This window comes from Acipenser ruthenus, chromosome 17, assembly GCF_902713425.1.
Source record: "Acipenser ruthenus chromosome 17, fAciRut3.2 maternal haplotype, whole genome shotgun sequence".
Taxonomy (NCBI): domain Eukaryota; kingdom Metazoa; phylum Chordata; class Actinopteri; order Acipenseriformes; family Acipenseridae; genus Acipenser; species Acipenser ruthenus.
This window is the reverse complement of record NC_081205.1, coordinates 17,159,430-17,175,130: the sequence shown is the minus strand read 5'-3', so window position 1 is coordinate 17,175,130 and position 15,701 is coordinate 17,159,430. Positions and strand designations below refer to the sequence as shown.

Sequence of the window (15,701 nt, the reverse complement as noted above, 5' to 3'; positions counted from 1 at the left end):
GACAGACATGTCTTTACAGCCAGTAAATATCTTAGGATGCCAGCTTGGATAGTGTCATATTACACTTTGCTTCTTTAGTTTGTATTTATCTGTATTGGGACACCTTTACTATAGACATGCAGATATGTTAAGTACATGAATAAGTAAGTCTGTTCTATTGAAGAATTCCATGCAGATCATGAGAAATGACAGCAGCAGCATTCTTGTAGGGACCACTTTCTCTTTATTTTTTTTTATTTTTTTACAATTTGCATATACATGCTACATTTAAAATATTAGCTAACAAACATCCACTGCAGTTTTTAAATTAATGTTTATTATTATTATTATTTACCCAAAATATATATATAAATCTGTATTGTTCCCTTTGTATATGAGAAAGATTATTGTAAATCTTTTATATATAGAAAGTTAAATGTATATCTGTATTTTTGATCATGTTATATAGTTATAAATAAAATATTTTTGGGGAAAGAGAACTGTAATCTTTGTACTCTGTATTGTAACAGTGTTACATGGTGTAACCATTTTTGCCTCACATTACTGCGCACAAACTTAAGACTGGACATGAATTTCTGTCACAAGTCTGTTTCAGAAACACCCCTATATTTGTGGAATTCATGTGCTGGGATGTAAATACAAAACTCCTGTTGAAGAGCAGTTTAATCCATTACAGGTTTTACCATGCATTTAATTAGCTAGTAGGTATCTGTAACAGGTGTGTCTAAATCATTTAATTGTCAAAGCTTCATGAGTTCATTATTATTATTATTATTTATTTCTTAGCAGACGCCCTTATCCAGGGCGACTTACAATTGTTACAATATATCACATTATTTTTACATACAATTACCCAATTATACAGTTGGGTTTTAACTGGAGCAATCTAGGTAAAGTACCTTGCTCAAGGGTACAACAGCAGTGTCCCTGACCGGGGATTGAACCCACAACCCTCCAGTCAAGGGTCCAGAGCCCTAACCACTACTCCACTACTTCATGACACGCTCCATGATTAATGACATTGTACCCAATTCACAAAACATTAAGGACTGCTTTAAGGATTTAGCATTTCTAAGGTTAAACAGTGCTTTAAAAAATGTTCTAACCCAATAAAACAGCTAAGGCGTTTCATGTACTGCAAATGTCTTTAAATGAATCAAAATGGGCTTTAAAAAAAACAGTTCTTAGTGAATAGGACCCACTAAATCCTAACATCAGCTTTGTTATGGTGAACGTGGGTAGCTAACAAAACGTTTATTAATCTTTTGGTTTTGCTTTTTGTGTATTTATTATTATTTATTTCTTAGCAGACACCCTTACCCAGGGTGACTTACAGTGTATTCACAACAGCCTTGTTTTTATATGCACTGTCTAATCAGATTCAAGTTACCTATTGGAGGAATCGAGTCCTAATTTTCTGCATGTAAACCAATTCTGTTGTGAACATGTGTTTTTGGATTCAAAAGAATCAATTACAAAATGATTGATTTCTTTAACTGATAAATTCATAGAGAAAGTCAAGTATCAGAAGCAGCTTATGATCTCAGCCATGCTCAAATACTCCTAACATGTCTACACATCAGGGAGTTTAAGCAGCTAGAACACCCCTTGTGGAAATAAAACAGGTGAACTGGAACAGAATCCAAAAGGAACCACTCCAAACAGACACACCTTAATCTTGTATATATTAGAGGAACAAAGGCTCAGTTGTGTTTACAGATCGGTAATGTCATCTTTAATAACACTGTACATGTCAACACATTTTAATTCATAAAAAGTCAACATCTCTTGAAATGTCAATGTTGAATTCTTCCTGGGAGCTGGGGTAGCACAAGTCAGGTAGCATCTTCACTTGTCTGCCTATAGGATGAGTGAACAGGAATGTGGTCAAAGGTGGTCACAAGCATGTCAGTGTGAGAGGACTTCTTGTCTTCTATTCCTCTATCACACCAAGCTGCTGTACAGTTTTACAGCTCTAACCAATAGACCACACCACCACCCAATCCCTCAGCTCCAACTTCCCGTCCCAGCCCCTCAGCTGTACCTACAAGACCACACCGGCCCCTTCCCTTGGCTCCACTCAATAAGCTACAGCACCTCCCATTCCCTCAGCTCTTTTCAATAGGCTAGTCCCTCAGCTCCAAACACTAGACCCCACTGTCCCTTATATTTCATTGTCGAACCATGTGGCCACAATGTAAAAGTCCTCAGGGCTTGTCAGTGCGCAGTGCAGCTAGAACTCCTCATCCTCATCCCAGCCGCAGGACTCCAGCTGCTCCGGGAAGTCCACCTGCAGGTCGTACACAAAGTCAGGGTCGTCCTTCTTCTTGCGATTCTGCTCGAACAGCTGCTCCATCAGCGCCTTCTTGCGGCTGAGCTCCTGGTCACTGAGCTTGTTGAGGTCCTCGTCGGGGTCCAGGCACAGCGAGGCCAGGCTGTGCTCCAGGCTCTTCCCCAGCAGGAAGTCCCTCAGCAGCAGGTGCAGCCTCTCCAGCTGGTGCAGAGACACCCCCTGCAGGTAGGCAGTGTGCCGCGCATTGCTCTTCAGACGCTCCGCTGCCTTGCTGCAGTCTGGACAGACAGAAAAAGGGACTCAGCTCTATTCAATTACATAGCAATAGTAATGCAAAGTAATTTCATTCCCATTATCATCCAGTCTTGGCGTTTTTAGCCAAAATTACTTCCCCAATCTGTTCAGTTCAGAGGTGGAGAGCGAGGGCCATTCTAGACCAAATATTTGTTCCAACCGTGCTCTTAATTACTGAACCAATTATGCCTTTATTTAGGTATTAATCCATTCATAATTTAGTTTGGGGTGGAAAATAAGGAGTATTCCTCATCCCTTATTATAGATGGAATGTACACCCATAATACAAATGCTCAAATGCAGACTGACCCTCCTGTTAGCTAAAGATTTCTTGTTCCTTTGCTTGTAACTAATAATGGATCATCAGAAATAGGATTATCGGTATCTGTTTTTGGTTGAATAATCAATATTAAAAAAGATAACTGACTATCTTCCCATTCCTAGATTTACCCAACTAACTAATAACACTATGTAACACAATTTTTGTTCCTGGGTAGTAAGTGTTATTTCCTAATTGCTTATGCCTCAAAAGTATAGAAAATGGCTATTATTCCCCACAAACTTTGCTTTTGTGACCAGGACAGTGATATTTTGAAATTTACCTATTTCCAATGAGAAAACGGGCGAATGTGTGTCTTTTCGTTCACATAAAGTCAGAAAAAAACAACATATGAATCCAAATTAACATGTATTTATACTAAAGTAATACAAAAATGACTACAAAAGATTTAGAAGTGAGTAGTTTTTCGAGATTTATGATTACACTGTAAATCACTTTCACGAATCAGCCCCCAAATGTAGTCTCCCATCATGTTCTCGTTATACTGTCCTTGGTAGCGGCGTTCAAAGTCCAGTATATCCTGGTGGAAGCGCTCGCCTTGCTCCTCCGAGTACGCTCCCATGTTCTCCTTGAATTTATCAAGATGAGCATCAAGGATATGGACTTTGAGGGACATCCTACAGCCCATTGTGCCGTAGTTCTTCACCAGAGTCTCAACCAGCTCCACATAGTTTTCAGCCTTGTGATTGCCCAGGAAGCCCCGAACCACTGCGACAAAGCTGTTCCAAGCCGCTTTCTCCTTACTAGTGAGCTTCTTGGGGAATTCATTGCACTCCAGGATCTTCTTTATCTGTGGTCCGACGAAGACACCGGCTTTGACCTTTGCCTCAGACAGTTTAGGGAAGAAGTCTTGAAGGTACTTGAAGGCTGCCGACTCCTTATCTAGAGCTCTGACAAATTGTTTCATAAGGCCCAATTTGATGTGCAGTGGTGGCATCAGCACCTTCCGGGGGTCCACCAGTGGCTCCCACTTGACGTTGTTCCTCCCCACAGAGAACTCGGTCCGCTGTGGCCAGTCCCGCCTGTGGTAGTGTGCCTTGGTGTCCCTGCTGTCCCAAAGGCAAAGATAGCAGGGAAACTTGGTAAAACCACCTTGGAGACCCATCAGGAATGCCACCATTGCAGCCTCTTGATGCCATCTCAGAAAAATGCACATATGTATCCACTTAGGCAGCTGGAACTAAACTGAACTGGTGGGCTTAAGGCCCCTGTATTTATACTACTATTTATATTACTGGAAAGTTCTAGAAAGTTCTAGAAGTTACTCCAAGTTTACTCAGCACTGAATCTATCTGGAATGTTCTGGAAAATAGGTATATTTCAAAATATCACTGTCCTGGTCACAAAAGCAAAGTTTGTGGGGAATAATAGCCATTTTCTATACTTTTGAGGCATAAGCAATTAGGAAATAACACTTACTACCCAGGAACAAAAAAAAAAAGTGTTACACAGTGTAATAAATGTAGTCTCTGGTGTCACCTGAGAACTTTGAGAAGTTGCGTACAGGCATCACCCTCTGGCGCATCTTCTTCGTGGTCTTGTCTTCATATAGTAGAACAATGGCTGGGGGTTTAAACTTCACCCCGCACTTCTTTGCCACAAAGGACATTTCACTCCTTTATCTTTGTGATATGTATGGCTTTGGGCTGGAACCAAAACCTGCGTGCTACGGTCTTAGATTAGGTTCCTGTCAAAAGACAGAATTTGCTCATTGCTGTAGTTTGATTTTCACATTTCTACAATTTCAAAAACAATTCACGGCTTTTATCAGCAGCAAACATTTAACACTTCAAATTACAAATCTTGGTAAAATCTGTATAGGTTCCCTTTATTGGTAATGAAATGTGAATCTATTGATATCTTTAAATGATAACCTTTATTTAAATGGGACCTGTTCTACAGTAGAAGGCACCTGCACAGGTTTGTGTGTACTGTAAAACTGTAATCATTGTTTTACCAAATTATCTTGACTTAAGAATAATACAGAATTTAAGTCTCATAGTTGTTATTAAAGAAGCGAGTGCATACAAATGTTACACATTCATAATGCACTGTTAGATAGCTATTTGTTACCTTCATCGGCATTATACAGAAACGGTCGACTGAACGCAATATGAATAGATTGAATCCAATACAAAAATAAACAAACACATACACTAGCGGTCAAAATAGCCTTGAAACAGCTGAAATCGATCTTATTGCCTCTTTTCATCCACTCAGACAAATTACTAACTGAATATATCTTGGTGTCCTGAACAGCCGTTCTTCACCTTTTTGAATATATGAAAAAGATTTTTAAGATGAAGCCATCTCACAATTGCAGTACAAGTGGTACCAATTTTATAGTAATGCAGAGTGACAGATGTGGAAGTGCAGTTGTACCCCCCAAAATATTTAGTTTTGAACGCTAGAGTGCGTCCTAACATAACTACGGGAGATATACGAGTAACATCACACAGGTTTTAACACCACCTCTGTCTAGTTTTGACTTGTGAAATGTAGAATGGCTTTACTTTAACTGCAATTAAATCAGCAAATAAAAAAACAAGAACGTTTTGTGACGGCCAAATGTATTCTCGTATTTGATTTATTTTTTACTCCTCAACCAGTTATACAGGCAGGCTTGTGATAATGTGTGCACCTAAACTCAACAATCGCTCAATCAGGTAACATTTATTTATGTATTTATTTAGGATTAGTCCACCGAGATGCAAACACTTCGCTCGCAGGGAATCGCAGGACGTTTTTAACTAATGAAATACAGTATAACCTAGCGTTAAGTAACATGGGTAGATTAGGTATACTCGTAACAATAATACAGCTAGATAATCTGTCCTTATCTAGCCTGATATAAAATGAAAATGTAAATATGATTAGCATATATAACGACTACGTGATATTTTTGGTTCACAATGCAACACTCTCTTTAATGTAATGTTTTTTTCTTTCTTAAACGGTGTCTAACTGTTTTAAATCTAAATTAAACCATGAATATTTTAAAACAAATACGTATATAACTTACCCAAAAGACATGTAATATGTTCTTAAATAGCTATTTGGATTGATTCTCCGCACCTTCTGGTTGCCATGGACATTGAGAAGAGCCGTGGAAGGACCCTGCTCAGGGAAGCTCTTTGTCTGCCTGAAGACATAGGCTTTATAATACAAAAATAATAACCTTTATATTTTGAACATATTTATACATTAAATGTAACTCGGTTTTCAATAAGAATATGTCATAGTTTTTTTCAGCTCATGTTTATTTATTGACAATGAATGTTAGTACTTGAAATCGGGATTTTTACAGGGCCCCCACCCTAGCAGTCACGACATACTATTTTAGGAGGTGAGCTTCCGCGTTGTTCGCAACAGTGTGATGATTTGTTGGAAATAAATTAATGTGCTTCGATAATGCGACATGGCTATGGCATTGTTTTATTTAATTTTGCTTTTTAAATCGACGCCAAGTGACTTTACAACTGATGTACATAAACACACGCACAAAGGTAAACAATAACATCAACAACATGGTGAATACACGTAAGAGTTATTGAAACAACTGAAGCAAGTTCGTATGTTACTTTCAATGTAAGCATTGATGACGTTTTTCTTTCCTCGGTGACAGCCCTCAACGTTTTGGCTAAATTCAGACTTGCTTACGTGTAAAAATTAAGATTCATGATTTAATTGTTCTGTGTTTCTCTAAATCGCGGGTAGGCAGAAGCAATGCAGGGGACTCAGTTGTTTGACCGAATCCATCAAAAAATAATGCAGGTCCCACAGTTACGTCTGTAGTATGGATTCCAGCAGACCCAAACACTGTTTGCGCTGCTGCTAGTTCGCAGATGCATCTGCAACACGCTAGAGCGCCGTGCTCTCGTCTCGTCTCGTAATCGTTTTCCACCGCAGGTCAAGCTTATTAGACCTGTGCATAGAACTGTAAATTACATGTGAAGATGGTTCAAAAGTGAACATGTTTTTTCTGACTAATAATAATAATAATAATAATAATAATAATAATAATAATAATAATAATGATGATAATAACAATAATAATAATTACAAAAATAATATTGTAAGTTTGCTTAAACTTAACGAATCAATAGCATAACGTACAAAAAAACAAATAAATAAATAATACGTTTTTCATATATTCTCCATCACTCCACAAGGTTGCAAAACAAGTCTGGGATTTTGCCCCTCGTTATCTATGACATCTTTTCCTGTTTTGACCTGCTGTTCGCCCTCACTCAGTTGGTGCAGAGAATGGTTTGTTTACTAAGCATGCTCTCAGACATGACACGTGTTCAGTTATGATATATTGTAGAACTGAAGTGCTCCCAATGCTTTCACATTTGATATAGCTGTTTTTTCAAATAAAGTAACCAATGTTATCCATTTTTCTTTTGTATCTATAGGTGACAAAGGCTATTGTTCAGAAAACGACTGGCTGGAATCCTTCACAGTTATTAGACGCCTCATAAACAATGGATTCCACAGGTAAATAAAACAAGTCATCTCTACAGTATAAGAATGAGGGTGTATTCTGGGGGTATCTGCAACACTGGTGACAGCAATACAGTGCAAAACAAAAATGTACTGTCTGATATCTACTATCTAAATAAGCATTAAAAGTGGAACAAATCTTCTACTGTGTAATAGACTGGCCTGGAGTTGACAGTTAGTTGCAATATCCACACGTGAGGTAACAATAGCTTGGATCAGTGGGTGTGTTAAGTAACTGAGTGGCTCAGAGCAGGAATCCTTCCGTTCACTCAGACTGATGAAATCTGCTCTGTAGCGCTCTGAGCTGCTCAGAGGGAGTGGAACCGAGCATGCTGTTAAGTGGGTTCTTTCACTGAGCTGCTCTGAGCGGCTCACTTACTTAACGCACACAATGTCTCAACATGTTTTGCTGCAGCCGTCATCCGATGGCCCTGGGAACAAGGTGTTTGCATTTCAGTGGACTCATCACGAAGTGAAAACTTCTAATAAATCCATCTCATTGGATCAACTGCAGCGTAACAGTGGTTTAGTCTACTTCAAGCGGACTAACAGAGGGATAGAAGATTCCCAGGAACTGAACACAATTAGTCCTAATTGCAGCATACTAGTCAGAAGATCGCGTTAATTAGTTTAGCTGATCTGATCAAGTGAACCAAGTTAGACTGATCATGGGAACCAAGCCATAGAGAAGAATAGAGGGGGGGGGCTTAGGTCGGCCAGGGTGTCCTCGGTTCATCGCGCACCAGCGACCTCTGTAGACTGGCTGGGCGCCTGCAGGCTTGCCTGTAAGATGCCCAGGGCTGCGTTGTCCTCCGATGCTGTAGCTCTAGGTTGGTCGCACGGTGGACATGCAGAGTGAAAAGAAGCGGTTTAAAATACAGTAAATAAATGAATGTAACATAGCGCAGTGTAATATGTGAAAGCATTGTAAAGCAAAATGTACAAGGAAGTATGGTAAGTAGAACAATAATAATAATAAAAAAAAGATGTCAATGCACAGTATTAATGTTGGAAAATCATTTGAAAATGTAATATTACCATGTAGAATTACTGTGGTAATCTGGTGTGTCTGTTGTGTTGTGTTTAGAGAGCTGGTGTCTCGCGTGCAGTGTGAGTGACTGTGTTGTGTTGTGTTTAGAGAGCTGGTGTCTCGTGTGCAGTGTGAGTGACTCTGTTGTGTTGTGTTTAGAGAGCTGGTGTCTCGCGTGCAGTGTGAGTGACTGTGTTGTGTTGTGTTTAGAGAGCTGGTGTCTCGCGTGTAGTGTCAGTGACTCTTTTGTGTTGTGTTTAGAGAGCTGATGTCTCGCGTGCAGTGTGAGTGACTCTGTTGTGTTGTGTTTAGAGAGCTGGTGTCTCGTGTGCAGTGTGAGTGACTCTGTTGTGTTGTGTTTAGAGAGCTGGTGTCTCGTGTGCAGTGTGAGTGACTCTGTTGTGTTGTGTTTAGAGAGCTGGTGTCTCGTGTGCAGTGTGAGTGACTCTGTTGTGTTGTGTTTAGAGAGCTGATGTCTCGCGTGCAGTGCGAGTGACTGTGTTGTGTTGTGTTTAGAGAGCTGGTGTCTCGCGTGTAGTGTCAGTGACTCTTTTGTGTTGTGTTTAGAGAGCTGATGTCTCGCGTGCAGTGTGAGTGACTCTGTTGTGTTGTGTTTAGAGAGCTGGTGTCTCGTGTGCAGTGTGAGTGACTCTGTTGTGTTGTGTTTAGAGAGCTGGTGTCTCGTGTGCAGTGTGAGTGACTCTGTTGTGTTGTGTTGTGTTTAGAGAGCTGATGTCTCGCGTGCAGTGTGAGTGACTCTGTTGTGTTGTGTTTAGAGAGCTGATGTCTCGCGTGCAGTGTGAGTGACTCTGTTGTGTTGTGTTTAGAGAGCTGGTGTCTCGTGTGCAGTGTGAGTGACTCTGTTGTGTTGTGTTTAGAGAGCTGGTGTCTCGCGTGCAGTGCGAGTGACTGTGTTGTGTTGTGTTTAGAGAGCTGGTGTCTCGCGTGCAGTGTGAGTGACTCTGTTGTGTTGTGTTTAGAGAGCTGATGTCTCGCGTGCAGTGTGAGTGACTCTGTTGTGTTGTGTTTAGAGAGCTGGTGTCTCGTGTGCAGTGCGAGTGACTCTGTTGTGTTGTGTTTAGAGAGCTGGTGTCTCGCGTGCAGTGCGAGTGACTGTGTTGTGTTGTGTTTAGAGAGCTGGTGTCTCGCGTGCAGTGTGAGTGACTCTGTTGTGTTGTGTTTAGAGAGCTGATGTCTCGTGTGCAGTGTGAGTGACTCTGTTGTGTTGTGTTTAGAGAGCTGGTGTCTCGCGTGCAGTGCGAGTGACTGTGTTGTGTTGTGTTTAGAGAGCTGGTGTCTCGCGTGTAGTGTCAGTGACTCTTTTGTGTTGTGTTTAGAGAGCTGATGTCTCGCGTGCAGTGTGAGTGACTCTGTTGTGTTGTGTTTAGAGAGCTGGTGTCTCGTGTGCAGTGTGAGTGACTCTTTTGTGTTGTGTTTAGAGAGCTGGTGTCTCGCGTGCAGTGTGAGTGACTCTGTTGTGTTGTGTTTAGAGAGCTGGTGTCTCGCGTGCAGTGTGAGTGACTCTGTTGTGTTGTGTTAGAGAGCTGATGTCTCGCGTGCAGTGTGAGTGACTGTGTTGTGTTGTGTTTAGAGAGCTGGTGTCTCGCGTGCAGTGTGAGTGACTGTGTTGTGTTGTGTTTAGAGAGCTGGTGTCTCGCGTGCAGTGCGAGTGACTGTGTTGTGTTGTGTTTAGAGAGCTGGTGTCTCGCGTGCAGTGTGAGTGACTGTGTTGTGTTGTGTTTAGAGAGCTGGTGTCTCGTGTGCAGTGTGAGTGACTGTTGTGTTGTGTTTAGAGAGCTGGTGTCTCATGTGCAGTGTGCCGCTGCTGTTCCTGAGGGTTCCCAGGTCCTGCTGTTGGAGAAGCTGCCCCAGGGAGTCTATGTAGATCCATACCAGCTGACTTCAGCACAGGAGCACAGTGACACACAGGTAAGAGCGACCCTTGAGTATGAAATTATTGATGAGTTTTAAAGAGCAACGTGGTATTGGTGTGAAATACCAGTTTTATCTTTTCTATTAATTTTTAGATTCACTTTGTATCATTTTCTCTTTCCGTCATTACATCCGGGTGACTTTTTAAAACTCAGGAGTTTAAAGCACCTCTGTGGCCTCTATAGAGCTCTCACAATCATGTCTTTCCTGTAAGCACATCAGGTACACCAGAGTGTAACCATTACCCTAATTCCTGTAAAACACAAATGGATGTAAGACATGCCCAATTTGTTCGATGTTCATAGCAGCTGTATTTCTTACATTCACTAGAGCAGTGTTACAGAGGGACAGGTTAATGGTTATCCTCATGTGATATTGCAGCTTTTCAGCTCTTGTATCTACCAGCTTCTTTTCTGTTGAAATTGCCTTTGCTTCCTTATACTCTTAACTTTGCACAACAACTTTAAATCTGAAACTATAAAACCGTTTCCTTGCCTGTTTTATAGCAGCATTTCTCTGGCCATTTAAGATGGACCTCAGCACTCGCTGGTTGGCTATGGCTGTCTTTAATTATTGAAGAACTTGATCAAGATAGTCCTCAGTTATGCTTTGATTCCCTGCAGCAACAACAGTTATTGAGGCTAGCAAAGTAGTTGAGGCTGGTGAGGTAGTAATCTTTCCCAGGTGAGCCACTCCAGCAGAGCTAACAGGTTCCGTCCTGTGCACTGTTGTGGGTATGAAGTCATTGAGATGAAGAGAACAGCAGTCCTTGCTCTGCTATAGTGTCTTTGTGTGCAGGTGCTGCTGGCCTCTGAGATCGATTTGGAGGCTCCTGCCTATTTGTCCTCTGGGTTCTCTGCCCTGGTTTATGCCTCACTGGACCCCCAGTGCAGCGGGTGCTTTACTACCACGCTGCCCGTTCACGCCCGATACCACCGGCCAGCTGGCTCCGGGGAGGCAGAGCAGCGGGTCAGCATCGAGAGCCCCCGGCTACTGGTCCGAGCTGAAGAGAGTGAGTCGCTGTGACCTTCTTATCATTGTGTAACCATTTCTCTAATAAATACAGGCAACAAAACCTGAATTGCATAGAGAACAAGTATGTCTGTAACATACATCCACTGCTACGGATGTAAATTCAAAATAAATATCAGTATGACGAGAACGTTAATGACCATTGCGTATATATCAACAGTATACAGAACAGTATTGAATATGAAATGGCAATCAATAGTTTCATGAAAATAGGGTAGGTGGTATTTAAGACCTAAATGTTGTTAGTTAAGCTAATGAGATTAGTTTGTTCCATTGTGAAGTACATTACAATAATTGATTTACAGTATGTGTCAAGATATATGAAAAAATGTTAGTGTGAAATAAAATTGGACATACGACAGCCTCCACTATGCCCCCGTCACTGGGATTTCATCCTCTGCAGGGGATAATAACACATAGGCTGCAGTGAATTGAAAGAAAAAAAGTTTTTAGCACATGTCTAATGTGACTGCTGTTTCCCCCAGGCACCCTGCCTCTGGCCTGCCCCCAGAACAAGGTGACCGAAGCCCCCTGCACTGCACAGAACCACAGCCTCTGCGTCTGGCTGGAGATTCACTACCAGCAGGTAACTGCCAGCAGGACAGAACCATTCATAACTATACCACTCATAGTGAGCCTGCATTGTGCCATTGTGATATCTGACCAAAGTCATTTAATCTGTACAGAAACAGCCACGTTACTATGAAAGGCAATGTGATATCTACAAAAAGAGTCGAGTTATAAAAGGTGGGACTAATTTTGCCACCCTGTTTTATTCCTGTTGCTATTCGTTCTTGTTTTACAAATGATCTACCCTGCAGCTCTTAATTAACCTGCATATTAGCCTAGATAATACTATAAATCATTGACCTTGAAGAATAGATACATACCTCAGCTAGAGTGTTTAACATAGTGCTGTATTGACTAAAGTGAATTAGCTAAAGTGACGGGTATAACAAAAAATGTATAGTGCATACTCAGAGTATACTGCAAGGGTTCCTCTTTCAATGCACTTTTATTTTGCAGACACGGCAGTTTTGCAATTGCTATAGGCCTACAGAAAAACTAAAGAAACGTGCCTGTAACATACCCTTTAAAAAACAAAAAAACTAAAACTAAATCAGCAACAGCCTACAGCGTTTTCTGTTCAAATAAAACAATATTGTCATGGCCATGGATAATACCTAATAAAAGAAAAAGCAAACTGAGCAATGCAAAATTTGTCATATTTTATAGAAAATGTGTAATGCATTATTCAGTTTGTTCATTTGCGTAACATCATATAGGCTGCAAACTACTGTCTAGAGACTATCGAACAATCCATCGAAAAGTATCGAACAATAGTTTAAAACAAAGTGTTTTAAATAAGAGAATCCTGTAGTCAGCCTATAAGATGTATTTTGCAAATGAGTAAATAGGAAATTACGCATGCTGTATTTTACAAAGAAAAGAAAAAATGAAACTTTTCAGAATAAATATTGTGCAAGCTTATCAAGTATTTTCTGTAGACAAATGCTGCATTATTTAGATTGCTTATTTTTAATAAGGTAGTATTAGTGGCAAAAACAATTTTATTATTTGAGAATATAACTAAACAGTAAACGCTGTAGGGCTATTGCAGCTTAGGACACCGTTTTTTTTTAAAAAATATATATATTAAAGAAATATTATAAAAGAGCTGATGGCGTGTTTCTTTAGTTTTTCTGTAGGCCTATAGCAATTTAAAACTGCTGTGTCTGCAGAATAAAAGTGCATTAGTGCAGTAGGCAGCTCATCAGAAGAGTGCATATCATCTTTTGTTATACCCCTGTCATTTTAACTAATTAATTTTAGTCATTTAATTATTTGTGTATGAGCTAGCTAAAGACCTTGGATAATTTGCAAATGAGCTAGTTAATACGCAAATCAGACTTTCCCTTATACTATGTATGTACCATAGTTTACCTTGATTTTACGATGGGTGCCTTAGGGGAACCAATCAACAATTAATGCCAGGGCTGCCCCATCCCCATCCCTGCCAAAGCCAACCAAATATGTACATTATTAACATGTAGGGTCGCATAGGTGGAGCCTGGAATCTACTATGAAGGCCACTAGAACTGGATGATCCCCTTTGGTAGCAGCACTTGCTGTGAGCCATACCCTGAATGACCTCCCCTGGTGTTCTGCAGGAGCTGGAAGCTGTCAGTCTGCAGATTCCTGTGGGAGACCAGCGGCAGGTCCTGGCTGTCTGCACTGGGACACTCTCTGTCACCCTGCTGTGCTGCTGCATGATCCTGGGAGCTGTGTGGAAGCATGGCCACTTCCAGCTTTAACTCCTGGGTACTGCTCTGTAACCTGCACAAGCAGACAGGACATTACAAGACACTGAATCTAAGCCATGGTTACCCTACCCACAACAACTGCTCTTCCAGGGGTGTCTCAGTACATTGAAAGCGGTCCTAGCTAATGCCGTACCTGTCGTACTCTTACATATGCAATCATGAAAGAAACACATGTTATTGCAAACATCTTTTCATTCCAAAAATATACAAGGTTAAAGAAAACATGCTTGAGTCATTCTGTTTCTGTTTTGCTTCATTGGTCATTTCACCACAGTAGTGTCAGCAGGGGGTCAAAGCATGCGAGTCATTAGGGAGATAACAGGAAGGATATGCGTTGAAGGGGTGGGAAGACGCTCACTGTGTTGGCTTGTGAATTGATGACTCCTGTTGGTGAGATGATGATGATGATGATGATGATAGTAAAAGCTCTGTAACTACTCCAGCTGCAGAGCCTGTCTCTTGTGTGGTGGTTAATACGTTCTCTTGTGCTGTGTGTGGTCACCCGTCTGCGCTGTTACACAGGCAAAAAGTGATTTCTTTAACCAGTACCAGATGTCATTTTTAAAAAGGAAAGTGCAGGTTTTATGTAACATTTGTTTCTTTCAAAACTGCAGTGAATGTGCACAACAGATACGATTTATGGAAAACATTGTCTAAAAAAGGACAGAGTGCTGTTGTGGGCTGAGTATCAAAAACTATATATTTCCTTGGGGAGCACAGCACAGGTGCTTTTCATACCTTTTCATTAGGTGGCTGTATAAAAAAAAAAAAAGAATAATTAACACTTAAATGTCAACTTTGGGTAGAAAGCATCTTCTGGCTAAACATTAAAGGAGTGCTAACCAGGGCTTTCCATTTGCACCGTAGAAAACGCATCTTGTTCCAGCATGGTCAGCATCAATGGTGTGAGATACAGAAGCACCTTCCTCCTGTCAGCTGCCTGTCTGTTGGATCTTCTTGTCTTTCATCATTACACAAACTGACTTGCAACAGGGAGATGCAGCTTTTATATATTACACTTGGTAATGTGAGGGACTGCCCTTTACACACCACTGTATTTAGAGTCCTTACTTTTGAAACAATGCCTCGTGAAACATCAGTTATTCGTGCAGTCTTGGATCCGGAAGGAAGCTCCTGGCCTTAGCCCTCTTGAAATCTGTCAAATCTGCCCTCTTTGACTGCAGTTACTTAACTATTGCAGGTGTTTCTAGCAGTGCAGGCTATATTCACACAGTGTCACTGCAGCCAGACATTAGGAAACCCAAACACACCTGCTCATGCCCCTAGATGTTTGCTCTGTATTCAGTTAGGGCTGTAATCCCTTACTGGTGATACTGAAAGATATTGCAGGATGATCATATGCAAATTCAAGGTCTCCTCTCCACAACCACACTGCTGATGGGCTGGCACATGTTCAGTAGCAGAGTTCAGTAGTGGCTAGCTGGTCTTAGGTGGGAAGAAGGTTGTGTTCTTTCACCTTGGGAAAATGTAAACAAACTGGATTGTCAACAAGGCTTGCTAATGAAGCCTGAAATATGGCGTAAACAGAAAACTGGCATTGTAATTTGTTGGACAACGGAAAATGGTTTTGAGATATTAAGCATGAATTAAAGTCTTTACCTAGCAGTTACCATCTGGTTGCTTCATTCTTCTTTTTTTTTTTTTTTTTTTGTTTTTGTTAACAATTTATATGGCTGAATTATTTTTAAAAGTTAAACAGCCGTTTGGTTAGAATTATGGCTCTACCGCGGTAAGCACACAGTCCTACGATTAAAACATTTGGATGGTGTGAATAAATTACTTGAAGATGTTTGTCCACGATATTGTCTTTGGTTGTAAAAAATAAATAAATAATTAAATAAAAACACAAATCTAGTGAAACCTAAATGAAGTAAGCTGGAGGTATATACTGCATTACAGAAACCCAGAAAAATTGCGTTTTAAATAAAG

At 40.7% G+C, this 15,701-nt stretch overlaps 2 protein-coding genes across 5 annotated transcripts; one reads left to right on the top strand and one right to left on the bottom strand.

Moving 5' to 3' along the window:
• Positions 1 to 197: 197 nt before the first annotated feature.
• On the bottom strand, positions 198 to 6,072 carry cep19 (centrosomal protein 19). Its single transcript, XM_034038225.2, has 3 exons — positions 5,950 to 6,072; positions 4,407 to 4,614; positions 198 to 2,571 (listed from the first exon to the last, which is right to left on the bottom strand). The coding sequence occupies exons 2-3, from the start codon at positions 4,534 to 4,536 to the stop codon at positions 2,234 to 2,236; spliced, it is 468 nt and encodes a 155-aa protein (XP_033894116.1). The 5' UTR covers positions 4,537 to 4,614; positions 5,950 to 6,072; the 3' UTR covers positions 198 to 2,233.
• Positions 6,073 to 6,279: 207 nt separating this feature from the next.
• Positions 6,280 to 15,381, top strand: pigx (phosphatidylinositol glycan anchor biosynthesis, class X). 4 transcript variants are annotated; one of them, XM_034038605.3, is made up of 7 exons: positions 6,280 to 6,433; positions 7,346 to 7,427; positions 10,257 to 10,392; positions 11,179 to 11,407; positions 11,913 to 12,013; positions 13,599 to 13,749; positions 14,619 to 15,381. In XM_034038605.3, the coding sequence occupies exons 1-6, from the start codon at positions 6,346 to 6,348 to the stop codon at positions 13,740 to 13,742; spliced, it is 780 nt and encodes a 259-aa protein (XP_033894496.1). In that variant the 5' UTR covers positions 6,280 to 6,345; the 3' UTR covers positions 13,743 to 13,749; positions 14,619 to 15,381. The 4 variants fall into 4 exon arrangements, with proteins under 4 accessions (XP_033894496.1, XP_033894497.1, XP_033894495.1 ...); XM_034038606.3 differs by having other exon boundaries at positions 11,194 to 11,407; positions 13,599 to 15,381; XM_034038604.3 differs by having other exon boundaries at positions 13,599 to 15,381.
• Positions 15,382 to 15,701: the final 320 nt, after the last annotated feature.